Source organism: Mastomys coucha, unplaced genomic scaffold, assembly GCF_008632895.1.
Source record: "Mastomys coucha isolate ucsf_1 unplaced genomic scaffold, UCSF_Mcou_1 pScaffold18, whole genome shotgun sequence".
NCBI classification, from domain to species: domain Eukaryota; kingdom Metazoa; phylum Chordata; class Mammalia; order Rodentia; family Muridae; genus Mastomys; species Mastomys coucha.
In genome coordinates this window covers 73,608,371-73,628,902 of record NW_022196900.1, presented here as the reverse complement: position 1 = coordinate 73,628,902, position 20,532 = coordinate 73,608,371, and the positions used below count along the sequence as shown (strand labels likewise).

Below are 20,532 nucleotides of genomic sequence, written 5' to 3'. Positions count from 1 at the left end.
AATGGTTCCACGTAGGACATGGGAAAAAAAGGCCTCCATAAACTTGGCTCGCCAGCAAGTCACACTCTAAAGAGCAAAGAAAACACCAGAAATTTGTCAAATGCCCTCTAAGTTTCTTTGCTGTAACAAACATTTCCGAGTACTGAGATAGGATTCAGTCTAACAAAATTTGCAAATCTAGTGTTCACACCTTTGAGGTATGCATTACTAATGGCCCCACTGTAGGGTAAATGTAGTGTTCTTTGTCTGACAAGTGATAATTTTTTTGTCACCTGTAGCTGTATATACAGGTATAGAGGCCAGAGGTTGTCGTCCAGCATTGCTCCTCAGGTGCTGTCCAGCTAAGACGTTCTTACTGGATTGAGACTTGGTGGATATGTTAGGCTACAAGACCAGCAAGCTGAAGGGATCTGTTCCTCTCCATCACTGAGATTATAAGTGTGCACCTCTTGAGAAGCAGAAGGCAGATCCGAGTTTTAGGACAGTGTGGTCCATAGAGCAAATTCCAGGACAGCTGGGGCCACATAGAAAAACATTGCCTTGGAAAAACAAAAACAACGCAACAACAAAAGCCCACTAGAGGAGCTGGAGGTGGTGAATGCCTTTAATCCTAGAGCAGTTGTGAGCTAAAAAGCCTGATTCTACATAGTTGCAAGACTGTAGAGAAACACAGTCTTTTGCTTAAAAAAAAAAGGCAGAGGGTGGCTGAGCAGTTGGCAGCATTTAGCTGCCCCTGCAGAGGACCCAGATTCAGTTCCCAGCACCTAGATGGTGGCTCACAGCATCTGTAACTTCTGTTTTAGGGAATCCAAGGTCCCTGTGGAAACAAGGCTCATGTACACAAAGGCATAATACATAAATGCAAGTAAAACACTCAAACTTTTTAAGGGTACTGCTATGCCTAGCTTTTGTGTTCATGCATATTAATGTTAAAGGACTAATTATTTGAGGGTAGCTATCCTATGAGTTTCTGGGAATTTTTCTATTTCTCAGTGGGGGTGTAGGGTGTTTTAGAATTACAAACAGTTATGTTGTCTGGCCTTTATATGGGTTCTGGGGATCCAAATAGGTCATAAGACTTATCTAATGTGCACACCCTTTTTTTTTCTTTTTTCTTTTTGGTTTTTTTGAGATAGGGTTTTTCTATGTAGCCTTGGCTGTCCTGGAACTCACTCTGTAGACCAGGCTGGCCTCGAACTCAGAAATCTGCCTGCCTCTGCCTCCCAAGCGCTGGGATTAAAGGCGTGCACCACCACAGCCCAGCATGTGCACACACTTTTAAGGGAACTCAGAGGATCAGACACTTTATTGATTATGCTATCCCCTAAGCCTAACAGTTTTGTCTATTGTATGCATATTAAGTAAAACTTGCTACAGGACACTTGTATCTAATGTTTATATACAGATCAGTATGAGTGTCTGGACAGGTCCAAAGAGGGTGTTGGAGTCCCTGTTGCTGGAGCTGCAGGTAGCTGTGAGTTTTTTTTTAGGAGGCAATGCTGGAACCAAACCTAGGGATCTACACATGGCAGTTCCTTACTATACTACTGACTTTCCCCAGCTGAAATAAAAACTGAAACCTGCAGAGAGGACAGAAGTTATCACCAGTTACTGTACAAGTAAGTTAGCAATCAAGACTTGGACCCAAGAAATCTGGTTCCAAGGAGCAACCTTTGTGTGCAAGTATGTGTTCATATATGTGTGTCCCTGTGGCTGCCAAAGTCAATACTGGGTACCTTTGACACTTTGCTTACTTCACTTTTTAAAGTAGGGTCTCACTTGAATCCAGAGTTGATCTGATTTCTTTCGCCACCTTAATTTGGGAACCCTGTTTCTGTGTTGGGATTATAGGCAGGTGTCATGCCCACCCACCAAACACCCAGGTTTTTACCCTGTCTCAGAGAAAAAAGGTCTGAAGGGAATATTTTTTCTTCTGTCTCTTCTTTAGATAGGGTTTCTCTGTATAGCCTTGGCTATCCTACAACTAGCCCTGTGCACCAGGCTGGCCTTGAATTCAGAGATCCAAGGTGTGCACCACTGTTGCCCAGATTTTCAATATTTTATGTACACCAAAATTTCATGTGCAGTTGTTTTTTTCTACTACCATCCCAAAATGCACATCAACTTTCTAAACTTAGTGATTCTACATGTACCATCTGAAGCAAGGTTCATACATCTTTATTTTTTGGTTTATTGAGACAGGGTTTCTCTTTTTAACAGTCCTGGCTGTCCTAGAACTCACTCTGTAGACCAGGTTAGCCTCAACTTCAGAGATCTGTCTGCCTCTGTTGGAATTAAAGTTGTGTGCCACCATGCCTAGCTAAACATCTTTATTTTTAAAACTGTTCCTCCAAATGATTCTAATGTACACCAGAGATTAGGAAGGGTTACCTAACTCTGAAAGACACCAAGCCCCAGTTTATTTTTTTCAGGTTAAGTTTTATGGTTGTGGGCTAGGGAAGTTCATGTACTGCAGTATGTGTGTGTAGGTCAGAGGGCAACTTTAGTGGAGTCAGTTTTAAATTTATGTAGGTTCTAGAGCTCAAACTCAGGTTGCTAGGCTTGTCAAACAAGTGACTTTACTCTTACAAGCACTGGAAGGTTTTTGTTTTGTAGATATGGCCTTATGACCTTACATTAATTCTCCTGCCAGTTTCCAAGTGCTGGAACTGTAGATGTGTGCCATCACATCCATCTCCCAGCCTTACTAGCGATTGCTAATGTGAAGTATCTAGTCCCTAATGTGTAGCAGAGCCTCTGGCTGCACTACAGGCTCAATTCTCTTTCGTATACTTGACCTCTTCTCTATGACATAGATACTATTGACGATTGTTACATGAAGTAAAGGCACTTTAAAAGACAAAGTTGTTTTTTTTTTTTTTCGAGACAGGGTTTCTCTGTATAGCCCTAGCTGTCCTGGAACTCACTCTGTAGAACAGGCTAGCCTCTAACTCAGAAATCCACCTGCCTCTTGCCTCCCAAGTGCTGGGATTAAAGGCATGTGCCACCACCACCTGGTTGGTGTTTTGATTGTATGTATAACTGTACAACTTGCCTAGTCCTGAAGAGTCAGAAAGGGACACTATGTGGGTGCTAGGAATTGAACCTGAGTTCAACAAATGCTCTTGGACAACTCATTTTAACACTGAACATTTCTCCATACTCTGCTTAGTTTTAAGTGGTAGAAAAGGATGTTCTTGAGTCCTTTAGGGCCTTACTACCTCTTTCCCTACATATTTGTTGGCCCACATACAGGTTTTTGTTTTTAGGATAAGACCTTGCTATGTAGCTCAAGCTTCCCTCAGCATCCTGGGATTATAGGCATACAGATAGTTTAACATACACAGTCTTGGAAATTGTTTACAAAGCTGAGCATGGAGGGAGATGGCTTTAATCCTGGGCAGAGACAAGCAAATCTCTAAGTTCCAGGCTAGCCAGAGTTACATAATGAGATCCTGTCAGTAAACCTTCAACTTTACAGGTAAGTTATATGGCCATGAAAAATATGCTATTGTGGCTGATTCTGCTGTAGGTAAAACAGCTGGACTTTTAGCTGGGCAGTGGTGGCACATGCCTTTAATCCCAGCACTTGGGAGGCAGAGGCAGGTGGATTTCTGAGTTCAAGGGCAGCCTGGTCTACAGAGTGAGTTCCAGGACAGCCAGGGCTACACAGAGAAACCCTGTCTTGAAAAACCAAAAAAAAAAAAAACCAGCTGGACTTTTTCAGATCTGTTGATAAAAGTGTAATACCTCAGCCGGGTAGTGGTGGTGCATGCCTTTGATTCCAGCACTTGGGAGGCAGAGGCAGTTGGATTTCTGAGTTCGAGGCCAGCCTGGTCTACACAGTGAGTTCCAGGACAGCCAGGGCTATACAGAGAAACCCTGTCTTGAAAAACCAAAAAAAAAAAAGAACTGAATTAAACACCCTCTTGCTTGGGGTTAATGGGAATGATGCACTGCTAATAAGATGACATTTGTCAACTTTGGCTTGTCCTCCATGAGCTCACAGCTCAGAAACTCATAGTGATAGAAATAAGTATACAGAGGGGCTGGTGAGATGGCTCAGCAGGTAAGAGCATTGACTGCTCTTCTGAAGGTCCTGAGTTCGGATCCCAGCAACCACATGGTAGCTCACAACCACCCGTAATGAGATCTGACACCCTCTTCTGGTGCGTCTGAAGACAGCTACAGTGAACTACGCCGGAGCAAGTGGGGCCAGCAGAGGTCTTGAGTTCAATTCCTAGCAGCCACATACATGATGGCTCACAGCCATCTGTACAGCTACAGTGTACTCATACACATAAAATAAATAAAAATAAGTCTTAAAAAAAAAAGAAAAAACTGGAGAGAGCTTATACTTTAAAAAAAAAAGAAATTAAGTGTACAAATGAGGAGAGACTAAATACTTTTTGTTAGTATTAATAGATGTTCACAGATTTTGTCCATTTTTCTTTTACATCCGATTTCTTTTATTTGCTGTTGTTGAGAAAGGGTTTGAGGTTTTGTTGCTAAGGCTGGTCCCAAGATCACTAGTTGTCATTGAATTGAATTCCTTACCCTTTCTACTTCTACCTCTTTAAGTGTAGGGATTACAGGTATGCTTCCAATACCATCCCCATTTTCCCTCCCTCTCTACCTAAAAAAGGCTCTGAGTTTAATACATGATGTGCGTGCTAAAAACTGACCCTGGCTCTTTTGGAAGAGTGGCCAGTACTCTCAAGCACTGAGGCATCTCCCCACCCTTCACAAGCTCCATTTGAATGTGGCTTTCTGACTCTGCATGTGACTTCACTTTCACAATGATTTTTTTTGCTCAATAAGGAAAGTACACCTGATCCTGTTGTGAACAAATTAACACACATGGGACTACCATAGGTTGGTCCTGTTGACATATGTTTATTTTGGATGTTCTCATAAGGGCAGTAGTTCTCGTAGCATGGACCCCTTGTAGTCAGCCTAGGCACATAGTGTGCTCCCCAACCTTCTTGGTATAAAGGAACTCCTATCTCTAGGAGTTCAGATAACCTAGTTTTGTTAGAAGCTGTAGAACAATAATATGTCAAATTCTGGACTATTCTGTATCCCTGGAAGAGGAAAAAAGACAGAAAAATGATTTGGAACTAAAAATCAGATATAGGCCAACTCTGGAATGTGTGTGTGTATAATATTATATACAGATTGGTTTTTATGACACAGACAAATTTGAGCATTATACCATGCATTTAAATATTTTTATTTTATTCTTTCAAGATGTAGCCTTGTACCACCAAACCCAACAACATGTTTTTAGAATGATTTTAGTATTTGAAGTACAAGATGCAACAATTCTGTTATTGACTATTATTTTCCTATTCTAGAGATGGGCCCCCGGACCTCTCATATGCTAGGAAAGTACTCTACTACTAAGCCAGACCTTTAGTCTTATGAATGCCTCAATTGTTTCTAGTGTTTTTGACATTAAATTTAATAAATCTTAAAACATCTTCATGACTATGTCAACTTTAACATGCTATGAATTTCAAAAAGGCAGAATTATAAACAAAGCACCATCAGAGTGAGTTCAGACCTAGTTAGGAGCTCTTTAGTACCATCACTCAGGAGACAAGGGCCTATGGACCTCTATGAGTTCAGACCAGTCTGGTCTACCCAGTGTGACCGACCCTGTGTCACAGAAAAGCAGAACTTCACCATTTTATGTTTATAAGGCATCCGTGCTAACCTCTGTATTATTCCAATTTTAGTATACTTATTGCTGATTTCTAGTCAAAAGACTAGAATATTTGAATATTTCAAAGGCTCTTGACTTACATAACTAGATTACCCACTAAAGAGTTATAACAGGGGCTGGAGAGAGGACTCAGCGGGTAAGAGCACTGACTGCTCTTCCAAAGGTCCTAAGTTCAAATCCCAGGAACCACATGGTGGCTCAAAACCACCCGTAATGAGATCTGATGCCCTCTTCTGGTGTGCTTGAAGATTGCTACAGTGTACTTATGTATAATAATAAATAAATCTTTAAAAAAAAAAAGTTATAACAGGGCCAAGTGTGCTGGAACAAACCTTTAATCCCAGAACCTGGGAAGCAGAAACAGGAGGATCTCTATCCTCCTGTGAGTCTGGTAGAGCCAGCCTGGTCCAGTACTATATAGTTAAGATCTTGCCTCAACAAAAAATGAATGAATGAATAGTAAATATTGTAACAGTTTGCTTCAATCAATAAAGCATTAAGGCACAAGTTTCAGGTGTCTGTTTGATATTTGAATGACATTCTGTAACCAAAAAAAAGGTTTACTAACATGAGGTAAAATTCTACTTTTCCACATACTATTATGACATTGAATGTTTTTTACTTCACAGGAGTTTTTTTTGAAGTCAGAGTCTAAATTTTATACAGTGAAGGCTAGCCTTGAAACTTAGTATGTAGCTCAGGATAATCTTGAACTTCTGATCAACTTTTCTTCTCCATATTTTAGGGACAGACAGGCTGACTACTACAAAACCAGACAGGACTATCCCTCTTCCTTGTCCTATACAGTCACACAGATCAGGGTACAAAACGAGTAGCTTCAACCACTGATGACTAGTCCTTAATTCTTTTTATTTTTTATTTTAACTTTATACGTATAGTTGTTCTGTCTACACGTACATCTATGTACCATGTACATGCCTGGTGCTCAGTGAGGCCAGAAAAGCGCACTGGAGTCCTTGGAAGTAGAGTTACAGACAGTTGTGAGGTGCCATGAAGGTTCTGGGAACTGCACCTAGGTTATCTGAAAGAGCAGCCAATGCTCTTGGCAGCTGAACCATGTCTCTCCAGACCCTCCCCACTTAATTCTTTTTTATATAGCTTCTCCTAACCGAGATGAATGTCCAAGGCCTTGCAACCTGAATTTTTGAACTTAGCAAAGATGAGCTGGTTTGTTCTGTTATTTTAATTCTTTGCTAGTTTTTTGCATCAACTCTGTCAAAAACTCAAGGAATCATGGGTCTGCATTCCATGGGGTACATAGCCTTTTCTGTTTTGTGTACCCTGTAATTGTGGTGAACAAGTAAATGCTAAAAGCCAAATGAGCCAAAACTATGTGACAAATCACCTGAGCTCAGCTCCTAAATTCACTCCCTGTACTTCAGTAGTTTGTGTACGTATGTTCTACTTGCTTTTACTATGCAAGGTTAGGCTGGAGTTCTTCCTGGTACCTGAACTTACCTCCAAACTGGAAGGCCTTGTCTTCATCAGCTCATCCCAGAGTCGGCGCCAGATGGCTTGAGTAGAGAGACCTGTAGGAAGAGGTATTACAGTTGGCTACCTGCTGTCCACCATGAATGAAGTGTATCAGCCTTTCATATTGTTCTCTGACTTCAGAGGAGCAATACAGTTATCTGAGTAGCTAAGACTGACTCTAAGGACAGATGATCGAGGTTTGAATATTAATAAACTATTCTAAAGCTATATAATCATGGGAAAGCTACATTTCCTCATCTATAAAATATAATTAATATCTATTTCATAGGGCTGTTGAGAAAGAATCAAGTGAGTAAATGATTTTCTCTGGATTAAGTACCTAGAACTGCTTGGCCAATCAAGGTTACATAAATATTAGCCATTGAGAAACAGCTTGTTAAAATAGAAAAACTAGGGGCTGGAGAGATGGCTCAGCAGTTAAGAGCACTGACTGCTCTTCCAGAGATCCTGAGTTCAATTCTCAGCAACCACATGGTAGCTTACAACCATCTGTAATGGGATCTGATGCCCTCTTCTGGTGTGTCTGAAGACAGCTATAGTGTACTCATATAAATAAAATATATAAATTTAAAAAAAAATAGAAAAACTAATATCCAAAAGTTCTAGTTATAGCTTGTTTGTATTTTATCAGCATAAAAGTGATGGTATACATGTGTTATGGGACACTAGGAAAAAATATAAGAAAATAGATTTGAAGGTACTTTTTATGAGAGATGTATTTCTTTTTTTTATGTGGTATGTTTCGTCTTCAAGTATATTGTATACTACATGTCTGATGTCCACAAATGCCAGAAGAGGATGTTGATTGCTACAACTGGAATTATGTCGTTGTCAACTGCTATATGAGCGTTGGGACCCAAAGCCAGGTTCTTCCTAAGAGCAGCAAGTGCTCTTAAACCACTAAGTCATCTCTCCAGTACTATGTAGGTGTTTCTATCTTTTGTTCTTTGAGACAGGGTCTATGTAGCCTTGGCTGGACTAGAACTGAGTTTGTAAACCAGGCTGGCCTCAAACTCATAGAGTTAAACTGGCCTCTGCCTCCTAAATTCTGGGATTAAAAGTGCGCAATACCACACCCAGCTAAGGTACTTTTTTGAAAATCTCGAAGTTCTAATTGGTTATCAGTTACCTGAAGAATATCATGGTGCCTTGTTCACAATCATTGGCTGAGAAAGAGTAAGAAAGACACTTACCTTTTTTGAGAGCAGTTTCCTCAATCCTCTCCAAGTAGTATATATTGAGCAGAGGTAAGATGCTCTGAAGTATTGGGCCTGGGAGGGCTACAAAAACCAAAACACAAAGTTTACTTTTTCCCTTCTTAAGTTCTAAACATTATCTATCCTAAGGCAGCTGGAAATTCAGAGGAAAGGATGAGTTATACTCTCAAAGGATGTGTATACTGAGGTCAGTATACTTCTGCCCAAGGGAAATTGGGCTCTGAGTATACTCTGAGCTACTACTTACTACCTTCCTATGAAGGTATAAATATGAAAATTAAAGAGAACTATTCTGTAAATTCATTATACCTTAAAAAAACAAATCCAGTTTTTCCCTGGAGCCAAGAGGATCAGGAATTCAAGCTAGCCTTGATTATGAAGCTTCCTTATTCTAGTCTTTTGGATTGCCTTTATTTATTCTTCCCCCTTGGCCTCATTACAAAAAGCAGTGCTAATCTGAAAAAAAAAATAGAGAAGTTGGGAAAAATCTTATGCCAGCATTTGGGAGGCTGAGGTAGGAGGACTGTTGCAAAGTCCAAGCTAGCTGGAGCTACATAATGAATACCAGGAAAGTTGGGGATAATACACCAAAATCCTAACTCGATAAAACAAAATATGGATGTGTGTATTGGGGGTTGTGTGAAGAGGGAAGAAATTAGAAATGACTACTTTGTGGCATTCAAGGTCATGCTTGTAATTTCCTTAACACTGTATCTGCCCATAATAAGATCAATGGATACTAATATTATGTTCATTCTGTCTGTGCATCTCTCTTCTATTAAGCTTATGATCTTGTAGTTATACCAGAACTATATATAGAGGTATGTGTAAGTGAGTGCAGTGCCTGCAGAGGCCGGAAGGAGCTGGATCCACTGGAACTGGAGTTCCATACAGTTTTGATCTGATATGGGTGCTGGGAACCAAACTGTCCTGTCCTGTGTAAAAGGAATACTCTCTCTCCAGCATTTTCGTTTTTAAAAGACAGGGTTCTCACAGAGCCTTGTAACTTGAGGCAATCCTTCTGTCTCAGCCTCCTGAGAACTAGAATTTACAGGTGTGAGTCAGCACACACAGCTTTTCCTAAGTGTATTTTTTTTCTTTACTTGAAGAATAACTGAATCATGAGGCCCAAGAATCTAGTGTACTTTTTTGTATCTATTAGGCACTCATTAATATTCACTGTACCTGTTGAATGAGACCATTAATTCCCTGTGCTATTACAGTAATGTAGGTCTATCACCTGACAAACTGTTTCTTTGACCTCCGTCTTTATATTCTTTCTCTCTCAATCTTGCTCTTCCTGATGACATACTCTGCTCAAAACCTTTCAAAAGCTCTCTACTCCATTCAAGATAAAGTTCAAATCTCACATCCTGGTATTTAAGGTCACATACCATCTCCTGAACTTTTCTCATCGTATTTTTGAGAGATGTGGCACAGCAGGTATGAGGTCAGAAGCCAATTCTCCTAGCTGGGTCCTGGTTGTCAGGGTTGACAGCCAAGTCTGACCTGCTGGGCCGTCTGCTGGTGCACTGTTTTTCACAACACTCTCGTGCTGCCTCCACTTACTTCCCCGCTCACCAGTGTTAGTCCACTAGCTCCAAGGAGCCTTTCCTGACTGCTTCCTAGCTCACCCTGAGACTTCCCTCTGAAACAGCAGCGCTTGACAGGCCTTTTTCTTGGCACCTCTAAAAGTTCTCACTAGAGTCAAGCTCTCGCTGAGTGGCTACTTACTGGATATAGCCCACTACAGGCTCTCCTGTCTCCTCTGAACTGGGAATAAGGAGGTAGTGACGAGGACACAGAAAAGCCATGCCTTCAGAGCTTCCCCCTTTTCCTCTGGACTCTGCTCCCTTCTGCTTATCAATCCCCTCTCACGCCTCTCACAGGAATTCTCATCTCTTCTATCTACAAACTCTACTGTCCCTTTTTATTGTTAAGACAGGTTCGTTGCTTGCTTCCAGCCATACTTTTTTCCTTTTAAATGCTTCCTCTTTGCAAGCCAGGGCCTCCATTAACACTCCTCTTCTAGCCAAGATTAGCATCTAAAGAATCTCCAGGCTGATAACAGGCTGCCACATTTCCAGGACTTCTCTGAGCCCCTACTCAACCCCACCGAGGCCTTTCTCCCATTCACCATAGGGTCAGCCTGACCTTTTTCTGTGCAGCTTGGCACAGGGCCTCCACAATCTTCTCTGCTCACACAGGGCCTGAGGACTTCTTACCCATCTCTTCTCCCCCACCCCCACCTTCGGGAAGGCGCTTGGGCCTTCTCAGCAGTGGTGGCCAACTCCAACCACAAAACGGGCTACCTGGCCACTCTAAGGCCTTACAGCATATTCTGGAGCAGCAACCCTTCAAACCCACCTCCTCATGGTTTAACAAAACCCTCACTCTCAATTCCTGACCAGGGCCTTCCTTCTGGCAAAGAAAGATGTCACCACCACCTTGGGTCCTCCTGGTGGAATATCCCCTGTACACCCCAAGGCCAGGAGCCTCCTCCTCTAATGTTACCCTCTCCTCCTCCAACTTCCATTTGGCCTGACCTGTGATTTCACCCAACTTCAGCCTGACTCTACTCCACTACCACCATTCTGTCAGGCCCATGGCCTCCCTTGTCCCTCCTGACACCCGGGCTGCCTCAGAAGGCCCTAACTTTCTCTTTAACTCTCTACTACCACTTTTCAAGTCGCGGACCCTTTCCCCTCTTAAGTTGCCAGGCCGCTGGCCTGCGGTATCCTCCTACAGCAGGGCCTCCTTGAGACCATCTGGTCGGGGAGCTGCAGGCCTTGGCTCAGATCGGACCGTCTAGACAGGTCCAGCCCTTAGGTACCGGCCGCTCTCAGACCTAAGGCCTCAGTTCGCTCTTATTCGGACCACGGCCTCTTCCCCACGCCGCGTCTCATCCCACTGAGGCTGCACAGTCCGGAATACCCCGGCCCCTGCCCCGCCTGAGGCCTCTTCGGCCCTTCCCGCCGGCCGCTCTTTCGAGCCTGTCCGTGCTCACAGAACCTCTCCCGGACCCCTCCACTCACTTTCCGCCCGTCTTCACCGCCCTGGCCCATCCAAGAGGCCCCCGGCGCTACCTGCCCTGCAGGCGGCTCTGCAGCTCAGTCTAGTAGTGAGGTCTAGGGCGTCGGTGCGCTCCCTTCAGCCCTCGGGCCGTCCAACAGGCCAGGGCGCCCCTAGCCTTTCGGCTTTCTCCCCCAACTCCAGTCCCTGGCCCTGCGCTCGGCGGTCTCACCCCGCCCCTCCGCCAGGCTTCGGGAGCGAAGCTACCCGTGCCGTGCCCGCAGACAGCGGAGGCCCCGGGCCGTCAGTACAGGTGGCCCCAGGCCCGGCCTCCTAGCCTCAGGCCCGGCCTGCCAACTCCGGCCCCTGCCCCGAGGCAGCCCGGCTATCCCTGCCCGTCGGTTCGACAGCCGAGGAGCCTCGGTTCAGTCCGGTTCAGCCCGGTGTCAGTCAGTTCCGAGGCTGTGGCTCCGGCCTGCCACTCCGGCCCCCGTCGCTAGGGCCCTGCCAGTTCTGCCCCATCCCGGGCCTTCTGGCCTCGCCCCCCGAACCCCCCAGGCAGGCTGCGGCTCGGGTCCACTGGCTCGTTTGGTCTCCGTCTTCCCTCTGTCCAGCCCTGTCAGCTACGGAATTTACGTTCCGACTCAATAAACTAACTCCCGGTGCTCCCGGCTGGGCCTTGCCCCGGGCCTCTCGGCCTCGCCCCCCGCGCCCCCTAGCCGCTGGGCCGCCCCCGCTCGCTGCCGGAGGTAGCCCCTCACTCCCCGACTTACCCCACACCCCGCTCTCCAGAACCCCCATATGGGCGCTCACTGCCCGCCCGCACAGCTCGAACAGGGCGGGGGGAGCGCTGGGGCCCGAGGCCGAGCTCTTCGCTGGCGCCGCCTCCCGGGACGTGGCCTCCATGGTCGTTGCTGCCGCTACCTCACAGAACCAGCAACTCCGGGCGCGCCAGGCCTCGGGCGCCGCCATCTTGGGGCGGTGCGCGAGCCCGAGAATGACACCCGCAGGCCGCCATCTTGAAGAGGTCAGCTTTTAGGACCGCCCCATAAGTGATGTGGGTAAGGACAGGAACTACGTTCAAAGGGTGTCGAGCCAAGGAACAGATATTTCAAGTATCTTAGGAAACGCTACTTGGGAAAATACTGTAGATCAATGCATTTGGGCAGGAAGTGACCAAAAGGATGTTTCTTGGCAAATTTCTTTGCAGGCATATATATCAGCTCCCCCTACGTCTTACAGCTAGCGAGTAGTACAGGCCAATTTGTGCGTGTGTTCGGGACCCCGATGAGTATGCCGCACTTCCGGCCAGGTCGCCGGATATCCGTCGAGTGACCCTTACTAGTCCTTAAACCTCAAGTGGAGTAGCTACCCTTGTTGCTCTTGTTGAATCCCAAGCCGACTCCCGACATGGGACTCGAGGACGAACGAAAGATGCTCGCTGGATCCGGAGACCCCAAAGCGGTAAGGCTGAGAGGTTGGCCGGCCCGGGAAAAAAAAGCTCACCAACGCACCTTCCGGGGCTCTCTTAGTCCGGGTTTGTAGCCTAGGGTTTGCGGGGTCCAGAGAGGTGGTTTTTGCTGCTTATCTTCAGAATTCTCGATTGACCTTGGGCAAATTAATAGCTAGGCTTTTTCGGGGCTGGCTTCCCCACGAATGTGAAGGGGTAACGGGAGTTTATAATGCTGTACTGATAAACTTGTGTAAGCAAACAAAACCCCCCAGTGTTCTGAGATTCTAATTTAAAGTGTGTGAAGCAAAAGACCAACGTTAGTCTCTAGCCTAGCTTAGGTCAGGAATTCCTATTTATGGAGATTTCGGGGACCCTAGTCTTCGGAATACTAACACGTTGTGAAAAGTGATTTCAGGAGTTGGGGGTATAGCTTCACGGTAAAACGCTTTCCTAGCATCGAGAAGCATTCGCTGCCCAGGACCTCCAACAAAAAGTGGTCCTTTATCTTTTGGGATAGAGATGGCCGAGGACTTGTGTGTTTGGGGACAGTATAAGAATGTGTAGTGTAATTCTGTGGTGAAAGAGGGAGCTCTTTCCCACCTTGAGTATCAATGTGATAAATATTGACTGCTTGTGTTTTGAGGGCTTTATATGCACTAAGATATTTAACTTGCACAGTTAAATATCAGGTACATTTTTTTTTGGTCATTTTTATTAGAAGAGGCAGCAAGCAAGGAAGTTTATCTTGTCTAAGGGCACACAACTAGCAAGACAATGCAACTGGAACTCCAACCCAGAGGTCCTGGCCTAAGAGCCAGAGCTCTAACCCTCGGCTCACTTTGCTTCCATTTCCTGTGCATTTGTCCTGTCTACTTCAGGACAAGCCATCGGGACTTAATGGATTTGGAATTGTTGGAGAATTGTTTATCCCTTAATTTTTTCTAGTTTTCATTTTTAGAAGGTACTGAAGCAAGGCTCAGAAAGTTTAACAGGGCCAGGTGGTGGTGGGACATGCCTTTAATCCCAGCACTTGGGAGGCAGAGGCAGGCGGATTTCTGAGTTCGAGGCCAGCCTGGTCTACAGAGTGAGTTCCAGGACAGCCAGGGCTACACAGAGAAACCCTGTCTCGAAAAACAAAACAAAACAAAACAAAAAACCCAAAAAAGAAAGAAAGAAAGAAAGTTTAACAGGATACCACAGCAGAATATAAGTTTTAAAATTAAGAAAGTTGAGCGTGGTGGTCCATGCCTTTAATCCCAGCACTCTGCAAGTTCAGAGCCATCCTGGTTTTCATATCAAGCTCCATGACAGCCAGGACTATAGAGACCCTGTCTCAAAAAACCAATAAATCAACAAATCAATTAAATAATAAAATGAAGAAAGTTGAATTAATTTTATGAAAGATCCATAATGAATGGAGATTAAATCCTTTTATTCAGTGTGACCAGATTTTCTCATTGGTGGGAACAGTCCATAATTAGACCTGTGTTTGGATTTGTTTAACATGGTGTTTTTAACACATTAGTGTTGTAGTGATGCTAATTGGGAAATAACACAGTTGTCTTGCTTCTAGAATACTAATTCAGGTTTTTTTCCCCAATTTTATTTTTATTTTACACATAAAATAAATGTGTATACCTTTGCACCACTTGCATGCCTGTTGCCCTCTGAGACCATAAGAGGGCACTAGATCCTCTGGAACTGCAGTTATGTTTGTGAGCAACCTTGTAGGTGCTAGGAGAGCCAGGGTTCTTTGGAAGAGAGACAAGTGCCCTTAACCGCCGAGCCATCTTTTGTGAGCATGTGTAGGTGTTGGTGTGTGCATGCATCTGTCTGTAGGTCCTTTCACATGGGCTCCTGGAATCATGCTCAGGTTGTCAGGCTTGGTAGCAAGCAGTTTTACCTGGTGGCTTTATAGGGCTTGGACCCAGGGCCTCAAGTATTCTAAGCATGCTCTTCACTACTGAGCTCTGATGTCACAGGCTCTTTTAAGGGGGAATACTCTTTCTTTGTGATTTTTAAAAATAATTTATTTTTATGCATACACGACTGTCTTACCTACATATATGTGGCTGGAAGATGGTGTTGGATCCCCTGGGACTGGAGTTAGAGACGGTCTTGAGATGACATGTGGGTTTTAAGAGTCAAATCTGGTGGGAGTGGAGTGATGGCTCAGTGGTAAAGAGCACTGGCTGTTCTTCAATTCCCAGCAAGCACATGGTGGTTCACAACTATTTATAATGTGATCTAATGCCCTTTTCTGTCTGGCATGCAGATAAACATGCAGATAAAGCACTCATATACTTAAAATAAATAAATCTTTAAAAAAAAGTCAAAGCTGGTTCTTTTGCAAGAACAGCAAGTTCTCTTAGCTACTGAGCCATCCCTCCAGCCCTTTAATAGATTCTTTTTTTTTTTTTTTTTTTAATTCTCCCCCACACCCCTGCCAGCCTGCTCACTCCAACCCACAAAGAGGGCATCGGATCCCATTACAGATAGTTGTGAGCCAACATGTGGTTGCTGGGAATTGAACTCAGCACCTCTGGAAGAGCAGTTGGTGCTCTTAACTGCTGAGACATCTCTCCAGCCCCCTTGAAAGGCATTTTAAGAAACTTTACTTGATGAGAAACTAGAATTTATATTCTAAATGACATCTTTACATTTAGGAGAAACCTTGCCAATCATGTGAAGAGTAAAGAGCAGAGGTTACAGTGAACTCCTGTCCTCCACTTCTAGGGCACTGTCTTGCTTTAGGATTTGGAAACATGATTGTTGAGCTCCTCTTTTTATTTCCCTGTGTGCCTTTACTTTATCTTCTCCCAAATGTGGATGCCTGTATATATAGCAGGCAATCACTGTGCCATGTACCAGATTTAGGATCTGTGCTCCAATTGTGATTTTTACAATTAGAGAAAGAAAGGAAACTAACCAAAAAGTTATACACTGGCATCAGAAATAGTATAATGTGGGGCCTGGTGTTCCCTTTCCTTATACTTATCTGCAAGTTAAAAGGCAGTGATCATAACTTTAAATTAGCTAAAGAAGGATTTAGGTTTGGCCATATTCATATTCCAAATTCAAGTTAAGAGTCTAGAGAAAGTGCTGAGAGATGGTGCAGTGGTTAAGATCCAGTACTGCTCTTGCGGAGAATCTGAGTTCAGTTCCCAGTGCTTAGACCAGTTGGCTCACAATTACCTGTAACTTAGGTTCTAAGGAATCTGATGTCTTTCACCTCTACAGGCACCTGCATTTTCATATGCATGTACACACATACACACCCCTGTAGTTTAAAAAAAAAAAAAACAGTGAAAATATTTTTAAGTTGGTTTTCCTCTAAACTCGGTTTGGCATAGAAAACAAAGTTTAGTTATTTTTTAGTTCTATAGTTTTGAGACAGTGTCGTGTATCATCCAGGTTGACTAGACTCAAACTTGGACTCCTAGTCCTCTGCCTTTTAAGTGTTAGGTTTACAGGAGAGCACCCCACACCTGGTTAAACTAAGGCAGGTTATTTTTGTTTTATAGATAAGTATCTGATGTCTCACTCCCCTTTTGGCCTCCATACACAATGATAGATAAATCTACACCTGCACATACATGTGCAAATGCTATACACACACACACACACACACACACACACACACACACAGTATTTTTATAAAAATTGGGAAGGAAACTGGATATGGTGACTCATGTATATAATTTCAGTACTTGGGAAGAGGAGGTAGATAGAAGGTCTGTTACAAATACGAAGCCAGTCTGGGCTACAGTGAGAACTTATCAAGCACAAATAAAGAATCACAAGGAAAACAAGGTTCAGAGCCTTGGTTCCTATGGGGAGGAATGATGGAGGCAAGGTAAACAAGCTTGATCAAATTAAGGATTGGATAGTTTGAATAATTTCAGTGAGCTCTGAACTATGGTCTTGATCCCTTGTTGACCTTTGGTTCTGGGTATGGGTAATACAAAGTTGGTGTATGAGATTTGCCTAAGAAAGTGATTGGCTATACGGGTTTTAGATTGGTGCATGAAAGGTGTGTTCCCAGGCAAACTATATATTATCTCTAAAAATAAGCTAGTTCTGGGAAGGCAAGATTTAGCAGTGAGATTGAAGCTAGGATGACAAATCATCCTCATATAATAATATGACGATGCAGTCTCTTCATAGCTGTGGTATAAATGTGACTGGGGAAATGCATGTTATAAGATTGCTGCTGACCTGATTTTATTTCTCTCTTGTAGGAAGAAGAGGAGGAAGAATTAGTGGTAAGACCGGCCTCCAGTTTGGAACTACCTTACCAGAATTGGAAGGTTGAGCTGTATTGAAACTCCAGGGTATTTTAAGGAATCTGTGACAACTTGGGAGAAATGCTGGGATAAGCCTTTAATACCTCCTGTGCAGGGGTTATGTGAGAGTGTGAGCTGAGTTGGAGGCCAGCCAGGGCTACACAGACAAACTCTGTCTCAAAAAACCAAAAAAAAAAAAAAAAGTTACATCGTTTCTAGGTCTGGGGCTTCTTTGGTCCTACCAGGAATCCAACAGGATCCTGAAGGCCTAGCACTCATCTGTTGTGTGTGTTTAATAAAGAACTCTAGAAGGAAATTATCTTAGGTCTCCACATTTGCATTTCTTTGACTTTGAAGTAGGGGGCTAGGCCTGACTCTTACATAAGAGAAATTGAATCCTAAGTGCTGGGTTAAATGATGCCTCCAGTAGATCTCCTTCCTGTCTGACAAGGTTTCTTTTACTGTCTTGTTTCTCAGATAGGACTGAGGCTTTCAGTGTATTCTGAAATACACTGGAACCTTGGAAGGCAGAAATTTGAAACTTCCCTGCTGCTTAAGCATTAAAGAATTAAATAGGTGCCACTTCTGGCTATAGTATGGCTCTGCCTGCTGGCCTGTGTGGTAACTCAGATATAGCACCTTTATTTGTTGATTATACTGCCCAAAGACCAAAGTGTTTATATTTGGTAGTTGTCTCCTAAAGCTTCCATTTTGTTCCTTTTTCTTTTTTCTCCCCATTTCTTCATCAGGACCCCCTAACAACAGTAAGAGAGCACTGTGAGCAGTTGGAGAAGTGTGTAAAGGCCCGGGAACGACTAGAGTTGTGTGATAAGCGCGTGTCTTCCCGATCACAGACAGAAGAGGATTGTACAGAGGAGCTCTTTGACTTCTTGCATGCTCGGGACCACTGTGTAAGTCAGTTTGAAGATAGGAAGGGCAAAGCTCAACAGTGGCTATCAGTTTGAACAGTCTGTATGCTCTAAGTAAACACAGCTAGCCATTTACTCTAGGTCCTTAATGTCAGGATTTGTGACAAGCGTTTTGTATACATAGGTGTTCCATCTGTCCTTCCCACATATGCTGGAGGTAGGTAACACTGTCTCCATTGTACAGATTGAAACAGACGGACAGGGAAGAAGATGACCTCCTACCGTGCACTGTTAAATACTAAGGAAGCTGTTTTCTTTTAGTACTAGAGATAAAGCACAGGCCTCATGCATGCTAGGCAAATGCTCTATCCACTGAGATACACCCCCAGCCCTGGATTGTATATTTAAAAAGAAAATTTTTTTTTAAGAAATTGTTATCTTGTTGGGCAGTGGTGGTGCACACCTTGAATCCCAGCACTTGGGAGGCAGAGGCAGACGGATTTCTGAGTTCGAGGACAGCCAGGGCTACACAGAGAAACCCTGTCTCAAAAAACCAAAAAAAGAAGAAAAAAAAGAAATTGTTATCTTAAAATTGATTTTATGTGTTTGGGTGTTTTGCTTCCATGTATGCCCATGTAACATGTATGTGCCGAAAGTCAGAAGATTTCTGTAACTGGATTTGTAGACAGTTCTGATTTGAAATATGGGTGCTGGAGACTGAGCCCAGGTCCTCTATAAGAACAGCTAGTGTTCTTAACTACTAAGTGATCATCTCTCCAGGCTCAGACTTTATACTTTGAATAATCTAATCTTTCTGTGTGTATGTGCCTTCAATGTCTTGTACCTAGTTGCTTATATAGTTTTTTTTTAAAGTAAGTTTGCGCTTCACTCTTTCATATAACAGTATTTTACACGTATTACATACATGCAGAGTTTGATAAGATTGGTTCTGTTAAAACTGGTTAGAGCTGGGGACTGGTGGCAACACCTTTAATCCTAGCACTAGGGAGGTAAGGGCAGGTGATCTCTCTGTGTTTGAGGCCAGCTTGGACTCCAGAGTGAGTTTCAGGACATCCAGGACTACATAGGGAAACCCTGTCTGGAAAAACAAAACAAACAAACAAACAAAAAACCCAGAAAACCTTATTAGGTAAGCTAGATGTAGTGGCTCAGGTCTATAATCCTAGCACTTAGCATTTAGAATGCTGAGGCACAAGGATTGCCATGAGTTTGAGGCCAACCTTGGCTACATACTTTTAGTGCAGTCTAGGTTATAGAATGAGATCCTGCCTCAAAAAAAAAAAAACAAAACAAAACAAAAACCAAAAAACCACAATTGATTGGGTAGCCAATCAACTTACTGAGAATATATTCTATATGTAGATAGTAGAGCACTTGCCTAGTGAGACCTGGGTTTGATCTTCTGTGGCCGGTAGGGTATCTGAAGGGTAGTATTTATTACATGTTAGAGAAATTTGGGAAAAGTGGAAGTTTCACACTCTGCTGATAGAAATAAAAAGTAGTACAGCCAATGTGTTAATAGCTTGGCAGTTCATTAGAAAGGCAAACGTGGAGCCTGCTGTGGTAGCACACATTTGTAGTCTGAGGCAGGAGGGTCATGGAGGACGCCAGCTATTTGAAGCCAAGCCTGGTCTAAACAGGGAGATCTTTCTGGGTTAAAGAGTTAAGCTGGGATCTAGCATATGGCCACAGTTATTTAACACTGAGCAGCAGTTCCATTCTTTAATACATATCAAGAAAAATACAAAAAGTTTTAGATTTCTAGTAGGGTAGTGGCGCATTCCTGTCAAGATAATTGTAAAAACAGATTTGTGTGGTCATGTAGTGAAAGCTTGCAGGAGATTACATGCAACATTTTTTCTTTTGAAGATTTATTTACATATATGCCTGCAGGCCAGAAGAGGGCACCGGATCTCATTATAGATGGTTATGAGCCATCTTATGGCTGGGAATTGAACTCAGGACCTCTGGAAGAATAGTTGGTACTCTTAACTGCTGAGCCATCTGTCTAGCCCCTACATGCAACTTCTAAAAGAAGTAAAAGGTAAAGAAAATTGCAGACAGGACAGTCAGGCAGACAGGACAGTCAGGTACCCAGCGGGAGTCCTAGGGCCTGTGTATGGATAACATGCTGAAGAATGAGTGTCAAAACAGCAGCTCTACTGTTCAGGCCATGAAGGACCTGTGAGCTGTGACATTAAAGCTAAGTGATGACATTATTTTCTTTTTCTTGTCTAGGTGGCCCACAAACTCTTTAAAAACTTGAAGTAAATGTACAGATTCATTTGCCTTGTCACTGGGAATCAAGAACAGTTCCTTGTTGTGGTTTTGAACAATTGTTTCTTGAAAACCTAATTGATTTTTGGTGGATAGCTTCTCTTCCGTGTAATTAGCAGTGATTCCATCTTAATAAACTGGCCTGCAAACTTGC

The 20,532-nt window shown here is 43.5% G+C and overlaps 2 protein-coding genes across 2 annotated transcripts in view; one reads left to right on the top strand and one right to left on the bottom strand.

Annotated features, from left to right (window-relative positions):
- The window catches only part of Lrrc41 (leucine rich repeat containing 41), a 21,471-nt gene extending 8,960 nt beyond the window's left edge, over positions 1-12,511 (bottom strand). The window contains exons 1-4 of the mRNA XM_031377013.1: positions 12,246-12,511; positions 8,437-8,523; positions 7,208-7,278; positions 4,686-5,084 (exon numbers count right to left, since the gene is read on the bottom strand). Coding sequence (XP_031232873.1) covers positions 4,686-5,084; positions 7,208-7,278; positions 8,437-8,523; positions 12,246-12,444 — 756 coding nt within the window. The 5' untranslated portion in view covers positions 12,445-12,511. The remainder of the gene's footprint in view (positions 1-4,685; positions 5,085-7,207; positions 7,279-8,436; positions 8,524-12,245) is intronic.
- LOC116096453 (cytochrome b-c1 complex subunit 6, mitochondrial) lies at positions 12,436-20,532 on the top strand. Its single transcript, XM_031378261.1, has 5 exons — positions 12,436-12,533; positions 12,683-12,936; positions 17,167-17,190; positions 17,961-18,122; positions 20,340-20,532. The coding sequence occupies exons 2-5, from the start codon at positions 12,883-12,885 to the stop codon at positions 20,370-20,372; spliced, it is 273 nt and encodes a 90-aa protein (XP_031234121.1). The 5' UTR covers positions 12,436-12,533; positions 12,683-12,882; the 3' UTR covers positions 20,373-20,532.